At 36.3% G+C, this 21,308-nt stretch overlaps 1 protein-coding gene across 3 annotated transcripts in view; it reads left to right on the forward strand.

Moving 5' to 3' along the window:
- The window catches only part of SLIT2 (slit homolog 2 (Drosophila)), a 137,920-nt gene that overhangs the window by 87,108 nt on the left and 29,504 nt on the right, over nucleotides 1-21,308 (forward strand). For all 3 annotated transcript variants that reach the window (XM_012660756.1, XM_012660755.1, XM_012660757.1), the window contains 3 exons: nucleotides 5,227-5,351; nucleotides 5,475-5,572; nucleotides 6,819-6,958. In XM_012660756.1, the coding sequence (XP_012516210.1) occupies nucleotides 5,227-5,351; nucleotides 5,475-5,572; nucleotides 6,819-6,958 (363 nt within the window). The remainder of the gene's footprint in view (nucleotides 1-5,226; nucleotides 5,352-5,474; nucleotides 5,573-6,818; nucleotides 6,959-21,308) is intronic.

A 21,308-nucleotide genomic window follows, 5' to 3' on the forward strand; every position in this document is an offset into this window, starting at 1 on the left:
TTAGCCTTTGTGTTTGTAGTTAACCATTTATGTAATGCAAATTTACAAGATTTTAACCTCCGTAATCTGGTGATGATCTCCACTCCTCCAATGAAACTAGAAGGATACCAAGGACTTCTGTCTTATCAATTTCAGTGGCTTATTTTTAATTGTCTTTATTTGCTTTCTTTTCATCTTAGACCATGGTGGCCATTTTTCCTTTCTGTACTTTGTCTTGGCCTTTTCATTGCTTTTGCTTTTTCACCCACATTTTGATGTAGACATAAGTGGAATTCTATCCTTAGCCCTATTAAATTCTCAATTGATTTCAATTCGTGGCTTCAAATATCTAGTCATGACTTTTCTTACAAACCTCAAATTTATATTTCCATTCGCTTGGTGGATTTCTCTCTCTTGACTGCAGAAACTTAAAACACATACTCTAAGACATACACTCTCATTCCTCACATTCATTCTCTGACTGATACATGTATATCTCTAATGCTGAACTATAAGTTTTTCCAGAAACTCAGGCATTTCACTTGGCTCTGATCCCTCAAAACTTAGCTGAATGCCTGGCACAAAGTGGATCCTCAATAAATATTTGATAAATGGATGACTTAATAATGAATGTTAACAAGCATGCATTTGATACTAATGCTTCAGAAATGCAGTAATGTAGTAGCAAGTGGAGTACAGAATCATTGTTTTTAAATAAAAATGTTCTTTTAGTTAATTATGCCCAACATCATATACCTCCTACATGTTTCCTGAGTTTTCTTTGATGTATCTCTGACTTTATACAAGGACAGTGCAATAGGATTTTGTTATTTGACTCATGTTTCCAAGGGATGCCAAAATGAAGGGAGACTCTGGGATATAGTTAGAAATTTTTGTCTGCAGCTTTTGGTAATAAATCAAAGTGAGATACTATTCTCAGTGGGTAGCAATATTGGTGTCAGGTGCATAAGTAGTGATTTGAGTCAAGTAAACAAGTCTGCCTACAAGCTTTAATGGATTTGAAGTCTGGTGGTTCTTCCATTAAAGATTAAAGTAACTGACAGAGACAGATTGTTAACCAAACTTTCTTCTCATTTTTCCTTTGAATTATTAAGCTTAACAAATCTCCACCTATATAGCTGATACTGTAGTGCTCTCTTAAGTCAAGATCAAATCTTACATCAAGCCAGTTATCCTAGACTGGCCTTCTTCAGTTCAGTGACATTACTAAAGATCTGTATCCCTGAAACAAGAGTTCTTTTCTCTTCTGTGGCACGCATCTCATGAGGGCTAATTTGTTGACAATATTTTAACATTTTTTGGAACCAGTTAGCTTTAGAAAGGAGAAAAGCTTGAAGATTGTAGTTCCTCGCCAAGCAACAAGGCAAGAACAAAGAAAACCTCTGCAGCTCCTTAAAGCTGTTCTGTCATTTCTGGCGCTCGTCCACACCAAATGTACAAACCATAGTTGTGTTCCTTAACAGAATAAAGTCACCAACTCTCAATGTTGTTCCCAATGGTAATTATCTGTTTATACCCACTTTCATTCCCTGTGGGTTTCATGTTAGTCCCTGTAGTTTCCCCATATTTTGGCAGCTTCTAGCATATGTCGAAGGTACTTGGGGAACTTGTGATGAGTAGATAAATGGCAAGGTCTGGTTTGCATTTGCCCGTGTTGAAATTTGGACAAGAAAACAAGGAACTTCTTTCCTCCTTTTAAGGAAAACCCTTTTGTTCTCCCCACCCATTCTGACTCTCTGGAAGTCTAGGAAAGAGTGACAGTACTCACTGTGACTTCTGTACTTCTGTACTCAGTAGGCGCCCTGCCTGACATTCATTAACATCTCATTTAATGCTTCGAATAACCCATTGGGATGGCTGCCATTATCCTAATAACACACACTTAACTGGCAAATCTGACTGACTAACTTCTGTTGGTGGACTTCAGTTTCTGTGCCCAAGATTGCTGTGTATGATGCTAGAAGACTTTTCTAATTCCTGTTCCTGGACATCTTCTTTTCATGCGGGAATAATCAAATGTGCAAAATTCTACAAGTATTGGTTTGCCCCTGGAGAGCTATTCTAACTCTTCTACCATTTTATGATGGCTTTATTTAGCATCTGCCTTTAGCTCTGATATGATCTCCTTATTATCTTATAGTCTTTAAACAGATTAAAGTTGTCATTTCTCTTGAATAAGAAGATTGCAAGACAGAATCCCTGAGAAAGTATACTGGATGGGAAATAAATTACAAGTTAGAGGCAAATAGGAGATGTTAGATACATTGAGAAGAGGAACAAAATATGGGTGGGAAGATGAGTGAGAGGAGAGAGCCGGGTACAAGGGATATCATTCTAAGGGATTAGACCATAGAAATAAGCAGATTTAGATAAACCCGGTAGATGTAAAAATCACATCCTAAGAAGGATTTTTAGTTAAGTGGAATTATGATCTAAATAAAATAGGAAAAGGAATTAAGTCATTTGAATACATTTGGAAATATCAGAGGATGCTGTTATTTGGAATTTATTTGACTTACAAGCATCTTTTAGATTATCCTTCACTCAAACTGGAGGAGTAGAAATAAGAAATGATATTTGAAGAACTGGATTTAAAAGAAGGATGTGAAAAATGGAGAAGCGAATGGGATGGTAGCTAACTTTGCCATTGAGAAAGTTGGTAGTAATGAACTTTACCAACCAGAGGAAGTTAAAACTCAATATTTTGTTATATTCCCAAACCCAGTGCCACCAAAACAGTTGAGCAGATTTAAGAAATTATCAGAGAGAACTGGGTATGTTAGAAAACTCATTATCTTTATTCTTTTAGCTAAACTGAATACATACAAGCAGACAATGATCTCTCTTCATATCCTCATATAGTATTCCAGATATGAAAATAATTGAGCATAATTAGCTATGTAGGAAATGAAATTTGGTCTTGGAAAAAAAGTGGAGATATTAGATAATGCTTATTTATCACATATAGTTCCTTAGACATTTATTAAATAAATCTTGACTATATGGTAAAACTAGATAATGACTACTTCAGCTTGGCAGTTGTGTTACCTATACACTCTATTAAATTCTTCAAAATGTATTCAGTTTTTTTCCCTAAAACAATCTATAGCTTCTCATCTAAATACTTGAATATAATTTTTGAAAGATGTCACATTCCACAGAATGAACTTGCAGTCTACCAACCCTGAACTTCTCTATTCAAATCCCAGCTTTACAAGGTTGAAAACACAGTAATAGGCCAAAAGACATTTTTCCTCAAGATGTTGGGAGGTGGCCAAATGAATGTTTACAGTCCTTGCATTTGCTGACTTGCTATTTTGCTGGTGTACATTCTTAGTTGCTTCATTTTATGCCTCAGTTCTGACTCAGATTCTTCTTTCTTCTGGCCTAGCTAAGAGATCCACTACAAATGAAATATTTCCTTTTCTGTTGCTGACTCTAAATAAGATAACTTTAGCAAACATAAAACCATTTATTGGGAGGTATTACATCAGTTTCACTAACTGCTACCATTCATTTCTCCAGTGTTGGCCGAATAGCTAATTTTGTTGCCCTTAATTAATAAATAAATTGAGGGAGTGAGAAATTAAATTTCTGTGAGGCTCATTTCAGAATTAAGCCTAGCAATTTTCCAGCTGTAATTGCATTATTTATTCTGGTTACCAAGAAAAAGTTGAAGGGACATTGGCACTGGCACATTCTCCCCTGATGACTGAGGTGTCATTAGAAGCAAACACCACCACTTCCCATTAGGACAATCATCCCCAGAACTGTCATTTATTCCCAGATAGTTAAAAATGCACAGGAATTTCAATGTGGACATATTTCTGGAGTTGGTGAAGGATTTGGTGGAAAGAAAAACTGAAAAATGTAGAACACTATCCTTTTCGTGAATTTTAATCCAAAACCATTATTTGAATATGTACTAGTATTTCCCACGGCAAGGGATATGAAGAGATATGGAGAATTTCTATGACCACCATGTTGACCAATAACTCACACATGTGATCTCCAATCTGGAGAATAATTTAATGAAAAATGATTTATGTGAGCAGAAGTCATGCAATGCTTTGGGTGAAGGTACCCTAGAAGGTTAGAACAGTGCTAGTTGCAGGAGGGTGGAGTGGGGCTGGAAGGCTGCTGTATAATTGTCCAGATAACTTTGCTAGAAAACATGCAATTGGAATTAACACTTCTTATTCCAATGGGATAAAGAGCTACAAAGAGATTGGTGACAGTAGAAATATAACTAATTTTTATATTATAAAATATTTGTCTTTTAAATATAAAGATGTCATTCTGCCATCGTTCTTGTCAGAGTTGTCAAAAGGTGGTCTAGTGAGCTCTCACAAACAATGCAAAAAAGTATCATCAGCAGAACATAAGTTTATTGAGGATAGTACAATTTCCACATTGTTAGCCATTTATCAAATAAATATATGCAACCAAAGGAAAACGGCTGCAGCTAAATATGCATTTAATCTAGACTTTTTATGGATCGTGAAATTTTTAAAGGTGTTTTCCAAAACATGAGATTACAAGTAGATATCATCTCTGTGGTGTTTTCTTCTCAGAGAAGAAGATACAGAACACTCACCCATCATGTATCGTGCTAACAAATCAACAAATAAATTGAATCAAAAGGATATGGGGAAGAGTATAATGGAGACTACAGTTTTGGTTTATTTCCATATGCATAAAAGTGACAGTTTTGTATCTCCTGTATGAAACAGCACTGAGTTAATGTTATCTAGGCAGGTGCAATCTATTGCAGCGATGAATTTCTACTTATTCATAAAACTTGCCCACCCTACCACACCCCCACACATGTAGTCTTCTCTGGGACTGATGGCATGCGTTTCCATGAAGCTGGCTGAGGTCAAGGTGCAGGCAGTGGCCATGGAACACATCCACATAAGCTGGTCAGCCCATGAGGGGATTCACCCTGTGGCACTGGCACCATTAACATCAGTTACTGACCACCTGAGCTGCCAACCCAGAGTCTAACTCTGACTTCAGAGAGTCTCACAGTAGATGCCAGTGAGAAGACCATGAACATTGTATGATGATGCTGATTTCTGGTTTTGTCATGGAAGAGAAGCACGTATGGCTATGTGATCAATGATAATTTTTATACAAAATTTATTGTTACAATCAAAGCATAGAAATAACTTTAAGGGACTTAAAAATAGAAAGCCTCTCTCATATTTTTCAATTAATTTGTAGGTCCTGTGGATATTCATATTCTAGCTAAATGTAATCCCTGCCTGTCCAATCCATGTAAAAACGATGGCACCTGTAATAGTGATCCAGTTGACTTTTACCGATGCACCTGCCCTTATGGTTTTAAGGTAGGTGGAAGCTGTTGCAAGAGCTATGATTTGAAAATGTCGCTTTCCTCAGTGTGCGTTTATTATTCTACTGTGCTTTCTCTGTGATTTCCATTACACTCTAATTGCCCATTTCTTCTCCAGGGACAGGATTGTGATGTCCCAATTCATGCGTGCATCAGTAACCCATGTAAACATGGAGGAACCTGCCACCTAAAAGAAGGAGAAAAAGATGGATTCTGGTAGGTAATTAGTCTATGATCTTCTGTGTCTGAAATATTAGAGCAAGAATAACTAAGAAAACATGCATTTTCCTTTTCAAATCAAAGAACATTGTTGTCAAAAGAATGCCAGAGTAAGGACAATATCTATTGGTCCCTCTCAGAGATACTGCAATATCAGAAACAAATGGAGACACCATAGTTTTTCAGCTCGGGATGCTATAAAATCAAAAAGAATTTACCAGCATGCACATACACAAATTATGATTAATCAAGTCAGATTAGGGAAAGACAAAGAATTGGCTCCATTATACTAATTAATAGCCAACTGGTCCCCTACTGAAAGTCTTATATTCATCTGTTGTTTTTCTTATGGCTTTAACAGACAATATGTAACGATAAGATGTAGGTCCCACTGAAACAGGAAATTAATGATTTATTTCCAAGACATAATATAAGTAGACAGACATGCTGTGAACAATCTTAGTCTGGAGTTATTTAATCATATGGTACAATAACTTCAGATGTACTTCATGAATTATGAAATGGAGTTCTTTATTAAATGACACTAATAATTTCACATAAGAATGCTAACCTACTACTAAAGCTTCTTAGAAATTCCACTTTTTAGAACAAATATACTTCATTTCTGCATTCTGTTATAAAATTATCTCCTATTCATCTAGACTGTATTCAAAGATTATTCTGATATGTACTCAAAATTAAAAATACAATGTTTTATGCCAGAGAAAAAATTTCATTTGTTGAGACTTAAAGAGAATATTCACGTTTTGTAATCATATTGAAGACAAAACTTTATTTTCAGATTTATTTTTACTTCAAGACATCAAAGACATTATACATAGGGTAGTAGATGTAATTTTTAAAAATTAGAACTAATTCCTCCTCATCTATGAGCAAGGAAGCATGAATTATTTTATTTGAGCACAACTCAAGAGTCTATGGAGTAAAACTTTGCTTATGTTTTAGACCTAGAAATATATAGGATATATTAACTTTTAAGACCACGGAGCCATTTGCTGTTTTGGAGCCAGTATAAATTTTTTCGAACAGTTGCTGATTTGGTGGATATTACCATAAATTGATGTTTACAGCATGTCATTTAAAAGCATTTTAAAAATCAATTTCATAGAGTTAAAAGCTCTGTAGTTAATGAGTGTATTTATGCTTTTTTCAATATTTAGAACATGTGGCTTTAAAATGCAGGAAAAAGATTGTTTTCTGCCTTTCCTTCCCTGGCATTCAGGTGTATTTGTGCTGATGGATTTGAAGGAGAAAATTGTGAAGTCAATGTTGACGATTGTGAAGATAATGACTGTGAAAATAATTCTACTTGCGTTGATGGAATTAATAACTACACATGCCTTTGCCCACCTGAGTATACAGGTATGAAGAATAAGAAATATTCTGTCTTCAGTGTATCTGTTTGAAAGCATCATTGGCATTGTGTCATATATGTTGAATAAACCATTGTATTATTCGATAACTGGTAGGTGTTTTGAACATTAAATGTAATGTAAATAACAGAATGACTTAAAGATGGTTTCAGCCAAACAAATTAAAGACCCAGCAAGCTCAGTTCAAATCAATCATAAAGTTATGCTGTCCAGCAAAAAAAAAAAAAAGAAGAAGAAGCTATTGTGCTGAAGCTTTTAGTCCCACAATTCAATGGCATTTTACTACAAACCATTTTCCCTCTGCAAACAAACCCACCAACACATATGAAAAGAGGGTAACAGGGAAGGGAGGGCATTTATTTACATAGCCAAAACATAATTATTTGAGTTTACTCATATCCATACTCATTTCTTCACTAGTGAGTTTTTGCCTCTAGTAACCCATGTCCTTCAAAGTAAAACTCAGTCAGGAAGATAGTGAGCATTTCAAAGAGTCTTATGAAACCATCACCTTTTTTTCTGATGCTCTTTTCTCTTTAGGTGGTAAATCTCATAAGATTACCCAAATTGCCAAACTTCCCCGCTATTCAAACCAATTTTCTGTAAAGTCAACATCAAGTTTATGACTTGTCTATATTATTGGAACATCTGTTTGATTGATGTTTGTGGCTATGGAAAGAAACTTCATAGTTATCTTTTATCCTTAATAAATCCCTTAAAGTTGATAGAGAAAAAGAGAACGTTACACATTTTATTTGTAAGAAAAAAAAGGAGAAGTAATTTCTGTCACTTTATTCAAAGTTACCATTTTCATTTTTTTGGGTACATTTCATTAATTATGTCAATTGCTCTGTAATGTAATACATAGTTAAGAATATCAAAGGATTAAATAAATATGTAGGTGACTAGAGTTAACATCTCTAAATATAAAAGAGGGGCACACATCTGCATAATAAAATTTTCCTAAGAATTCGTTTGAAAATTGTTGAAATTAAGCATGGAAATTAAGCTTTGCATTTTCCTAAGAACCTTTGTTGATGGAAAATGCTGGATAGAATAATGAGGTTCTAAAGCTGCCTTTTCCATGGTCTGTTTTTTCTTCTTACACCAGTAAGGCACCTGATGGCATGTAAAGCAATATCATACCAAACATGTTCAACTACGCATATACAACCCTTAGACTGCTTAGTGAGCAGAATTTGAGCATTCTTTGCTATTTTGCACTTACGAAGGATAGCAAGTGTATCCAACATGCACCTACTCTAAAGTGGCTGGAAAGCATTTAGGTGTTACATAGCTTTGACTTCCACACCAATTACCTGTGTCACACCTCAGATACTTTCCATTAGCCCTGGGGCCCTGATTCTGGAGCCACTGGAGCTACCCTGAGAATCAGCTTTATTGGATGGGCTGATTTAGACTTATATGAAAAGCTCAGTGTTTACACTAAAATATATTCCCTAGACCCTTCTTAGGATAGAATAATGCTCTTTTTCCATCATTGTTCTGATCACTAGAGAAAGGGATTAAGAACTCAGTTAATTTCAGGGGCCTCCTTAAAGCAACCCACTCTGACTCCACCAGACAAATTGGACCCAGGCATTTCAAGCCCAGTTTGGCTAACTGATGTCTTCCTAAGCACAGAAATCAGGAATTTATGTATATATGTATACATCCTGATAAAAACCGAGGCTTGGCAGCATGGCTGTAAGTGTGTTTTTAATGAAAATTTATGTAAGGTGGTAAACTCTCCTGAGTTGATTTGGAGGGGTGCCCTTGCTTTGGCTTTATTCCTGCTGTTCCTTATTCTTATCCTTTCTTTTGAATCTTTGTCTTACCTGCTAACCCTTCATTTCCCAAGCTCCTTTTCTACACCAGCTCTCTTGAACACACATTTTCTCCTATCTTAAGTGATCAGAGAAATTTCCTCTGAGAAGTGTTATAAAGACTCACTTCCCTAACTATTTCAGAACTCTTTCTTGAAACATATCATGAACGTCCAAAGCTTAACAACACCATTTTTAGCCAAAATGTGACATCTATAAAAGCTGTCATGTGGAAACCTGCCACATCTTGTCAAGAGCTGTTTAGCTCTCTACAAGAACTGAGACTCTGTTTAATCTTTTTACTTGTAACTATTGCAAATGTCAGTTTGCCTTAATTTGAACAAAGGATCGACAAAAACACTAAACTCAGTGGAATTGCATGGCATAGAGAGCATGAAGACATTACCATTGTGACTTTGGACTGGGTTCTGTGGGCCATGAGGAGTTTGACAATTTGGCATTAGAGAAGATATCTAAATAGGACAAGTTTATAACTCATCTATTAACTGTAGTATTTTTATGCATATGGGAAATGAGCTCATTTTACAAAATTTCAAACAACCATCTGCAGATTTTGAAATCAGTGGCACATAAGTGGCCTTTAATTATAAAGAAATATAAATGGGGCTCTAGAGTCTCATGTTCTGCTTCATCCAAGTCTGCAGTTAGGGAGAAATTTTCTTATAATGTGATTATACTGTTTTAAATTTAAGTTCAGAATCTGATTAACGAGCATAAGATCTGTGAACAGAAGCCCTGCTATGCTCAGAGAATATAATAATTTCGTCATTGTTTAAAAATCATTCCAGTCACAAGTTGCTTTTTCGTTTGAAGATTTTGTACTCTATATTCCAAAAGCATTCAATAGGAAAGTAAACTCTGTTTACTAGGAGCAAATAAAACTTAATGGAAAAAGTTGTAAATTATTATGGTGAAAATTTTTGCCTTTGTCTTCTACGTCAAGAGGCAGAATGGACATAATATTGTCGATGGAAAAAATTCAGAGATCTGAGAGCAATCTGACAGAGAAGTCATGATGTGTGATGAGCAGGCTATAAAACACGGCTAGAAATATTCAAAATAAAATGATCCATTATTAGGGAATTTATTAAACTTTAAGTAAGCTCTGGGTGATCAAAAAAATCACAGTAAAGTTATTGGTTTATTAGACTTGAAAACTCTCTGCTCTTTCCTGCTCCAGGGATTGAAAACATAAATTGCAAGGGTTGATACTGTCTTGCTGTTATCTAAACCTTGCTGTAACCTCCCCCTGCCCGTCATCAAAAATATTCTTCTCCACCTACTTCAATCCATCATCTATCTAGTTGTGTAATGCATGACTGTTGATTTCTAGTATGTTTTAAACAAGTTTAATTTTTGGAAAGTTGAATTCACTATGATTCTAAATTAAAATCTCTATGCTAAGCATAGGGAAAGTATGACTTCAGAATTGTCAAACAAATAATTTAAAATTAATTCTAGGATTTTAATTTTAGTTTGAGAAACTTTGGTTTTGATTTTGATTTTGGTTTTGGTTTTCTAAATCGATACCTTCTTTCTAAAAACAAGACATTTCTTGGAGGTAAATTTCTAGGAATTCCTTAAATTATACAAACTCAAAACCTATAAAAATGAAAATTGTAAATATACATCCCTGTTGAAAATAAATGGACACCTCTTATTAGGCTCTGGTGTTAACTTAGGTGTTTAATTGAAACACGTGCTTTTTCATATTTCCCAACAGTCAAAACCCTGGATTTGCTACGTCAAGACTGTGTCTTAATTAACCCTGTGCTTATGGCACCATATACAAGTATGATACAAAGTTGGTCACATTTTAAGCCCCCATATTACTTAGTGGGATTACATAAATTCAGTAAAAGGAAAGTTTTCACACAAATTGGGCATGTAAAGTCTGAGGATATATTTTGTGGAAAAAATTCAGAACACTTTAATTTTTTGTTTTATACCCATTATCTCTGTTTTCCAAATCTGTGATGCCCATGCACAAGCCATTCAGTGTACATCTTAAACAGTAAAGCTGCTGGTTGTTACATCACCTGGTTTAGACGCAGATCTCTAGCTCCCTGTGATGGCATTTACCTTTTGCCTCATTTTCTCCATGTTTGTGCGTTTGGCCCGGCTGTAGGTAAGAAATCTAAGCCTTGCTTCAGTTTGCTCTCTCACCCTGGCTTCTCTGTTGTTAATGCTGCGCGTTGGCTTCATGTGCTCTGCTGTTGTATCGCAATGTAAAAAGTCTTTTGTCTCTTCTGTCTTTGTCGCTGCCAGCTGCTAATCTGAATGAGGTGGAAAAAGGTTAGTTGCCTTTTTAAGTCTATTATGATTTTCGTTTTAGTTTCCCTTTTTCTTTTAAAGCTACATAGATTTCACTGTGTGTACACTCTAAAAGGAATGTTGACAAACTATGAAATCTGAAAGCAATATGTCAAATCAGTCATTCCGATGCTTGATGTATGTGTAGCTATGCCAAACACTGCAAAATGGGCCTCTGACATGCACTTTATCCATTTTTACAAGACTATAATAGAAACTCTTTGAGTGGAAAGAGGAGGTGGCTAAAAAAAGGGTCTAATATTTTTACTTGTCTATATGCTTTTACTTTTGAAATATACTATGAACACGTATTATTTCTATAATGAAAAATGTGGGTCATTTAGTACAGTAGGTAGGCTGTAGACAGAAAAATTTTAAAGTAGTAGGAATTTTCCCATAACCTTAAATCAATATCTTTAGTAACTTAAAACATGAAAAATATTTGAAGATGTATACATTTATTGAAACATTTCATGAAACAAGTATTACAAAGCCCAAGAAGTTGACTTATAAAATGGCATCGTCAAATTCATATTATAGGATTCTGTGAGTACTAGGGAGTATTTTTAAAGCAGAAAAAGAGCCATAGTTAATCATTGACATCAACGTGGTCCACGTGGCTCTCCAAATACCCCAGGGCCCAGGAAAGGAAGCCACAGAATTATTAGAATGGTAGCTATGTTTCAGGAATCATCATGGAATCTTCATGAAATTTTATCTTAGAGACTCAGTTTTAACTAATAAGATTGGATTTGTAATCATTCAGCTTATCAAAAGTCTTCAAGTACCAAGAGCAGGTACTTTTAGGACACAGTATGTGCTTGTCTTGATAGTTTCCATGGTATAGGAAGCATTTGCAGTAGGATTATAAGGCTAATATGGAAATATATAGCAGATATTTCTGTCTTCTCTTGCTATGGACTTCATTATTTTTTCTGTTGCATTGTTTGGGTGATTTACTGTGTTTGCTCACTTCCTCTTACTGTGTTTAGAGTTCAGCTGAAAAACATGAAAGAAATAGTTTTATATTTAGAATATAAAAACATAATATATGCTATTCTCCATGGATCCATGCACCCAATACCTTCCTTAGTCAAATTTCATCTTTTCTTTTTACAAGAACTAGAACAATTGATGGTCTGGGGCAGGGGTGTCTAAGGTCTGAGTCTGTTTCAGAAACATAACAGCAATTATTTCATCACAGGAATATGTCCTTAAATAGTTATATATACTCTCAGCAGCAAGCTTGGCAGTGCAATCGTGTTTTAAATCGCCATGTGGTTTTGTGTGTTGACTAAATTTCATGCTTGTGTTTATAAAAGTTCTCCTTTATTTCCAAGAATTTGCTGCTGACTGAATTTGCTTTTAAATGCAGTCTAATCAGTCCCTGTATTTTTAAGCCAAAATGTAATTAGAAATAGAATTTCACTTTCTTTATAGCACCTAGGGTAATTTTCCTAAATAAAAAGAACCTCTGTAACTAGTTGACATATTGTTAATTTTTTTAAAAAACTCTGTAGTTTATGTGAACAATACAAATGTGGGCAGTAAGTTTTATAAAACAACAATAAAGCACGTAGGGATACAAACCTTGTACATAGTGGCCCAGATACAGACCAATGTCTCCCTGATGCCAGGGCGTGCACTCTGATTTGGGGACCTTCCACTGGAGCCTTCCCTTCTTCCTTGCTGCCATCTTCCAGGCTTTGCTTCTTCCCCATCTCATAGTGGCTCCCACTAATGGTTTATGCCAAACAAACTTCTCCTCTGCTCTCCCTGCTGTCTCTTCTGCTGCTTATACACAATTGTCCTTATGTACATTTGAAAAGAATAAAGCTGTAGGCACAAAATTCAAATGCAGACAAGCAATCTATTTTATCTGGATGTGAAAAAAAGAAAGCACCCAATCAATGCCTGTATGATTAATTAATAAATTCCCCTGAGAACTAGGCTGCCTTCCATTAAACAGGGCAAGTGCTTAATTTGTGTAGGTAATGGAAAAAGCTCAGGTTTCTCCTCCTGGCACCAATATTTATAAACTCTGTGACTTCTCCCAGTCTTTTTTTTTTTTTTTTTCTGTGAAGCAAGGATAATGACATCTGTCCTACTTCACACAGACATTTGAGAATAGCATGTAAGAATGTATAGGAAAACACTTTAAAATGGTAAATGTCTATACTTCAGAAATATTGGGGGCTTCCCTGTTTGACAGGTTTAAGTTTTCCATCATTTAATTCCAACCATCCTCATTGCAGTGACATGGTTCAGATTTATTGGATGCCATTCCTGGTGACAAAATAATTTTTTTTTTTTTTTTTTTTTTTGAGACAGAGTCTCACTCTCCCGCCCGGGCTAGGTGAGTGCCGTGGTGTCGGCCAAGCCCACAGCAACCTCAAACTCCTGGGCTCAAGCGATCCTCCTGCCTCAGCCTCCCGAGCAGCTGGGACCACAGGCACGCACCACCATGCCCGGCCAACCTTTCCATATATCCCCAGTTGTCCAAGGACAAAATAAGTTTTTATGGGGATTTTGATCAAAATTACCCAAGTAAATTATATGTATGAAGGAATTTCTCTCCCCATATCTTTCAGTTGTCTCTATTATTATTTACTTTTGCTTTCTATGCTCACTAGATGTGGAAAGACTTTATTTTGGGATGTAAGTCTTTGGTTCTCTTTACCCGTTTCCTTATAAGTGTAAGGAAGTATTGAATACTGAAGAACTCTTGGATTTAACTGAGTTAGATTTTTAGGTTTTGTTTATAGTTTTAGATTTTTTCATAATGTCTTAATAACAGTGACTTCTGTTATTAATTCTGCATCTAGATGTACAAGGTCTTTATATCAAAATCAATATAGTTTAAAACATACTTGTGAGCCTCAAATAAGGGGAACTAAAGTTGCAATCTGTTTTAACTAGAGAGAATACTTTGGCAGCCTAACAATATTGGGTGGTTTTCATTTGTCTTCCAACCTTTCAAAGCTTTCTTAAGTGCATTTGAATCACAGAAAACATTTAAAGATTTCTGTTTGCTCTTTAGTTAACAGGCAGTGCCCACTGAGCCCAGAACAACAATTTAACCTAACCAAGTCTTATTGAATCTAATTTGGATTTATTTATTTTGAAAACCAAGTTAAATATTTTCTGGAGTTTCAGTAGCTGTTGGAATTGGCTATATTATTAAGCCTCAGTGCTCCAATGAGGAAGTACTAAAAAACACCTACTTTTTTGTGTATTTATTTGGAGAGGTAAGTTTTTTCATTTAAAAATGCACAAGATGTTTGTTGAGAAAATACCTCGTGCGGGACACCATGCTAAGCATTGAAAGTGATACAAAAATCCATAAAACATTACCCTTGTCTACCAGGCAAACTCTTTGGCTTTGATGCTTGAGTGCAAGTTCAGATCAGGTCAGATTTTTCTCAGTATACAGCCATCCCTTCTCATATCCCAAGAACACTGATAACATGATATAGATCCTTTACTAGTTCGTTAGTAAAGAAAAACACCCTTTCTGAATATGAACACTGATCAAACTCCTGGCAGACAAGGAGTGTACCAAGCAACTCATTCCATGTCATTTAGAGCACAAAGATGAAAACCAAAAAAATGATTTTCCTTCACTGAATCTAATATCTATCTGTAGCATGTTTTCTTGAGCCTTCCTATTTTGAGTTATGATTAACTTTATCTCATGAGGTTTCTCTAATGGTGATGTTCCGATGTTGCATATGTCACATTTTGTACACATTTCACACAAAGAGATCATCTGTCAGTGGCTAATGTATCTTCAGGAACTCAGGGGCCCTTATGTTTAGTTCCTCATATTTCTATGCTAACAACTGGATTCAATTAAGTTTAGAAAAGTGGGGGCAGTCTGGATAGTTTATTGATCATATTTTGAAGGTCCGTTAATAATTTCTAATTAATAGGACAAGTTTTGGAATAGTGAACACAAAAAAGAAAACATCAGATTATTAAAAAGAACCCTCAGGAACAGTTGGCTCTTTTAAAAAATAAGCAACAGAAACACCCAGTTTTTAAGTAATCCTTTACTTATCGATGGAAATAAAGCCAATGATTGCTATCACCACTGTTAAGGATACTGCATATTCACATTGAAGACCCAGCATATGCCAGTGTTACTGTGCTGTGGTGCCTGAAATTATAACCTTCAGTACAATATGTAACAAATAGGGATGATCTGGCTCAGCAAGAGAACCAGGTGCAATTCAGTTAAGCTGTCCTAGGATGACTCTCATAATCCCATCAGCTATGTCCACTTTCTACTACAGTTCATCAGTCTCTCTGCAAGGTCTGTGAAAGGAGAGAGAATGTTTCTGTTTATCTAAATAAAGATCAAATGGGAAACGTACACTTTTGTGCACTATTTAATGTATAATATTGAATTTATAAAATTTGGTAATGAGAAACATTCAGGTCCGTTCATCTTAACCATTCTCAAGCATGCCATTTAAGTTCCGACACATACAGTTCCTGCATCCTAGAGCTCATCCTTCTCTGTTTCCTATTGAGATGGTCATTGTTTGGTAGAAGAAATTGTAAAGGTATCTGGGAGCCCACAGATTACCCACCTAGTCCAGCCCGCAAGGAAGTACCTCAGGCTAGGATCGCAGGACACAAATCTGCTACCAGCTTTCTTATTCGTGCTCTGCTTTCTTATATTGTCCTTAAAGCCATCTGAGTCTCATTCAGTAACATTTAAAAAGCACTTTCCTGCAAGAAGCAATGAAATCAGTGCTCTCACTTTTTTTTTCATGGAGTACATAGTCTGTGCCAGATAATTTGCTAATGAAGTTGTTCGGAATGGAGAGGATCAAAAATATAAATAAAGGGATCCCTTGCCCTCAAGCAGCTTACTTTTAAGAAATTAAATCTCATTTATTGTATCTAGTTGGTTGCTTCTTTTTGATATCTTCCCTTGTTGAGCTAATTCAAAGAGAGTAAAATTAGTACCATTTATTCAGACTTTTCTTGAGCCAAGCAAGAGCTCAAAATGCAAATATTTGAAGAATGATGTGTTTGACCCTCCAAAAATCTGCGTCCTGGGGATTTTTTCAGGAATTCAACCAGACTTCCTCCCTCGTTGTAGATATACTTGAAAATGTCATAACTAATTAAGTTTAACACTAGAATTCTTGTCCAGTTATTCAGATTGCTGTCTTAAATTTCCTCTCCTTTATTATTAATATTAACAGTCCTTTCTCATTTAAAAAAAAAAAAAACCAGTTTGTTACAATTTATGAATAGGAACAAAAACAGGCTGCAATGTCAGCTCCAGAACACTCCACACCCCCTTCATACATCTGTGATCCCCAGAACGGACTCTGAGATTTTATCTATTTCAGAGAGAAAAGAAACTAATCTACTTACATTAGAAGAAGGGTAGCAACAGTTAAATGTTCTAATAACACCATATACTGGTATCTAAAATTACTTTTGTTATAGATATGTCCAACCTGAATTAAAAGGACTAACTTTTAGAAAAATTAGTGATACTCTGTCATTAATTGGGTACCCTTTCTTATTGCTCCATTTATTGTAAAACAATATTTTAAATAGTGATTCGAGCTGGAAAAACCCAGAAATCTTGATCTGTTGACAAAATGATCAACCTCGTTTTTGTTAAGCAGGCTTTGAGAACTAAGTAAGACTAGCCAAGACACACTGTTGCCTAAATTTCTTGGTAAATAGAAAACAATTAATCATTCAACGGATAGCTCGTCAAAAATTCCCTATCTATAATTAACATAGTTTATTTTACAAAGAGAACAAATCTTTTCAGGAGTAATGATGTATTTTGGACCTGTGCAATATAGTTTTCAATAATACTTAAAAATAATAATGCCATTTAGCTCAGTTTCTAGGCCAAAATGCTTTCCATATCTCAATCACTAAAAGAAATTTAAGGAATAGTGGACAATTACATGTTCATCTTACTTCTTTAAATTTTCCATAGGGTCACTTCTCCAGGGTAAATGCTTTGTCATACTCATCTTCTAATCATTTACTGGATCTAGCTCAAAAAATTTATTCCTAACATTGTATTATGAAAATTAAACTGAAGTAGCTTTTTTTTTTTTTGGTTTAATAAAAAATCCTCACTCTCAGATAGCACATGTAAACTAATCCTATTATAAACAGTGACTTTCCTTTTACACTATTCTTACTCCTTTCAGGAAACATTGTATGCTAACTTCCATAAACCATATAATATCTTCATTATTTGTTCATTCGCCAAAGGATCACCATAGTTTTCAACAATGCCACGAGTGAAACCAGTAATTTTTTTTTTTTTTAAGAAAAAAGCATGCTTAAGAAATTTGAAAGAGTATGCAGGAAATGTAAATCAATTCAGGTATTCTCCACTTCATATGAGTTTTGATGTCTTTGACATATTTAAGTGAATAAAACACTTTCCAGATTATTATACTTAATGACAGGATACATATTATTAATAGTAGCTATTAGTTGCAGCTGTCATTCAAAGTTCAAGGTAATCTCTATACTTATTTAAAAGTTAGTGAAACAAGGCACTGGACTCACTTTCTCTCCTTTTGCAAGACACAGTAATCTTTGGTTCTCTTTCCTTTTTCACGTTTTTAGTACCCTAAGAAGGAGAATCTTCATTACTATTTTATAGTCTGTCCTGCAAGCCCTAACTGGTAACACCAGCTCCCTTTGAATAGAGGGGAAAGGGTTGATTGCTTTGCAGAGAAGCTTCTGGCCCCGCAGTGAATATAGAGCTAAACCACAGTGCTGTTCTACATTTATACCTTGGGTCTTTTGAAGCACAGAGATCCTGGTCACGGACCGCTCCTTCTCCTTTGTGCAACATTTATTGCAGATTCAGACTGTTGGAGAAGCTCAGAGTCCTAAAATAAAATTGGAGACAAAGGAGATATAGCCACATGGAATGAAATGACAGGAAAGAGACATAAGAACTTTTAAAAAGAAAAAAGAAATAGTAGCATCAGTTGAAAGTTTTATTCCCTACCATAAACCTCCAGTAATTTAGAATTTACTACCTGTATTGGTTTGCTAGGCCTGCCATCAGAAAGTAAGCAAACTGGGTGGCTTAAAGAACAGACTTTTACTGTCTTAGAGTTTTGGAGGCTAGAAGTCTGAAATCAAGGTGTCCACAGTGTTGGTTCCTTTGGAGGGCTTTGAGAGAAATATCTGTTCCAGGCCTCTCTACTCTCCGTGTTTCTTCACATCATCCTCCCTCTATGCTTGTCTTTCCTTGTGTCCAAATTTTCCTTTTTGATAACATCAGCTATAATGAATTAGGGCCCACCCTAATGACTTCATTTTAACTTGATTTTCTTTGTAAAGACTTCATATCCAAATAACGTCACATTCTGAGATATTAGAGGATTCTAATGTATCTTTTTTTTTTTTCCTGGGCAGGGTAGAGGGGAGGCACAATTCAACCCACAACACTACATCAGTATATTTAAAACTCTTGACGTATGTGCCAGAAAACGTGGTCTTCTTCCAGTGTTCTGTATGTCACTGAAAGGTACATCTAGGTATACATACCAGAAACCTAGAAGTCCCAGACAATTCCCTCTCTCTCATCTAAGCTCATCTAATCCATCACAAAGTCCCATCTGTTTTGTTTCCTAAACATCTCTTTGGGCCATCCATGCCTCTACCCACCCCCACCAGAGCCCCGGCTGCCATCTCTCACGTGCATTTGTATCTGCCCTTCCGCGCTCCATCCTCCCCTGGAGACAGAATGTTCTTTCCAAAGTGCAGCTATCATCTGGCCGTGCCCCAACTCAAAACTCTTCAGTGGCAGCCCATTCTCATAGAATGCAGACATTCGACCTGATGGCCCTGCCAACCTCTGTGGCTCCTCTGGCACCATGCTCTCCTGGGCTCACTCCCCACCTCTCCGGGCTTGCATTCTCCAGGCTGCCTCCTGCAGGACCCTCTGGCAGGGCTCTTCGTTCCCCATTTCATCCTTGCCTCCAAGTCTCACTTCTTCAGGAGAGCCTCTCCTGTCCTCCCTCAGAGAGTCAGTCCATCTTCTAGAGCACTGCGAAATTTTCCTGCCTAGCATTCCTCACAGGGGCAAGTTTATATGTGCAATAGTGCCCCCTTATCTGAGGGGGTACATTCCAAGTCCCCCAGTGGACCTCAGAAATCACAGATAGTATCAAACCCGATGGCCGTCAACCAGAACACGTTTCTGTTCATGTCTCCCACCCACAAATTGAACACCTTTCCATCTTAACTAAACACTTACCAAGCACCGTGAATATAACTTTTGCAGTTAGAGGTTTGACTACAAAACTAGCATGAATTTCATTTCCCTTCACAATTTCACAGATAGGAGACAGATTCATTTTTACCATATATCTTAGCAGCCTCAGCACACGATTTGTATTTCTTTCCTTATTAGTCAAGAACTTCCACCTTTCAGTTAATGGAAGCACTTTACAGCTTCTCTTTGGCATATCTGTATTGACAGCATCGCTACGCTTGCACTTTGGGGCCATTGTTAAGTAAAATAAGTGTTCCTTGAACACAAGCACTGTGATAGCTTCACAGTAGATCTGACAACCGAGACAGCTCCTAAGTGACTAATGGGTGGGCAGTGTCTACAGCTGGATAAGCTGGACAGAGAGATGATTTACACCCTGGGCAGGATGGAGCAGAAAGGCTCAAGATTTCACTAAGCAATTCAGAACAGCATGCAACTTAAAACTTACAAAAAACTCTAAGGAGGAGCTATTGTAATAAGAAATTATTGAATTATTGGATTAATACCATTCTCCTCCTCCTCTCCTTCTCTCCTGTATAAGCCCCATGAAAATAGTTTTTGTTGTTGTTGTTGTTCTTGTTGTTTACCATTATACTCCTATCATTGACACAGGTTCTAATACATAGCGGCACTCAAAATATATGGTGATGTTAAAAATCTGGTTTTCTATAAGAATCATTAGAAAAAGCCATAGGAAATAGGAAGATCACTCTATAAATATCCAGGAATAACTCTGTAGAATAGTCCTACACTATTTCAGTAAGTATGGCAATGAGAAATTTAAACAAAAAGATAACTTAAGATTCTAGGAAAGAAGTACAAATGAAGGCAAAAGGAAGGGTCCCTTTGTGTTTAAGAAGGAAGGAACATTAAAATTGATTAGGTCCAAAGATCTAAAATGAAGCAGGAGGTAAAGCCAAACTCCAGGTACTATTTCTCATAAGAACCATCAAAGTGCATTGAGGTTTCTGCCTCACTGCAGTAATACTCACAATATTGGTACCACAGGAGGCTCTGGCACATGCTGACACTTTGGTTTTACCACTGAATGCAGTAATGTTGTTTTGTACAGCTAAGTGCCTGCTCCCTCTGGTAACTTGCTATCTGCATTATCTGACATTTTAGAAGCATTTTCCTTTTTTTTTTTTAAAAAAAAAAAAAAAAAGACTTTTTAGAGCCACAGTTGACCTTACACGTCTCCAATTCCAGAGCCTCATTTTATCAATGAACTGAGGCCCAGAACAATAAAATAGTTCTTCAACCAGTCAGCTCTTTTATATTGAATACTATTGCACAAGGCCATTCCAAGAAGTAACGTACCTAACCAAATGTCATTTCACCCAATGAGAATAGTTTCTCCCTGGGATCTCTTTATGCTGGTTCACTCTTCATTCCAAACAGAGCATTACAACTCTGATGATCCAGCTTTTCCTGCTCCACCTAGAAGGTGAATATAACATTTATCATCCAAATCAGGGCACCTATGTGAGTGCATAGGGGCACTATTGACAATTACCTTGGGACAACAGGTGCAAACCGGGACTGTCCTGAGCAAGCCAGGATGCATGGGTACATTACTACCCCATGAAATTCTTCAGAAAAACCATGTTCACAGATGTTCAGTAGGTAATGAGTTGTATCTCCTCCTCGAGAGTGAATCTTTGAAAAATCATCCCCATTTAGAGAAGCTAATATCGTCACTCTTGCCACTCTCCTTCACAGCTCATACTAGCGTTACTGTGGAACTTGTCCATTCCCAATTCTACCCTGTGCTATACTTACCTGACAGACATAATCAGAAAGAGGTGATCTAAGAACTGGACATAACTTTGCTAGCAAAAAAATGCCTCTGTTTAGGACATGTGGTTCCTTTCTTCAGAAAGTTC

The sequence above is a fragment of the Propithecus coquereli genome, unplaced genomic scaffold, assembly GCF_000956105.1.
Source record: "Propithecus coquereli isolate 6110/MARCELLA unplaced genomic scaffold, Pcoq_1.0 Scaffold677, whole genome shotgun sequence".
NCBI classification, from domain to species: Eukaryota; Metazoa; Chordata; class Mammalia; order Primates; family Indriidae; genus Propithecus; species Propithecus coquereli.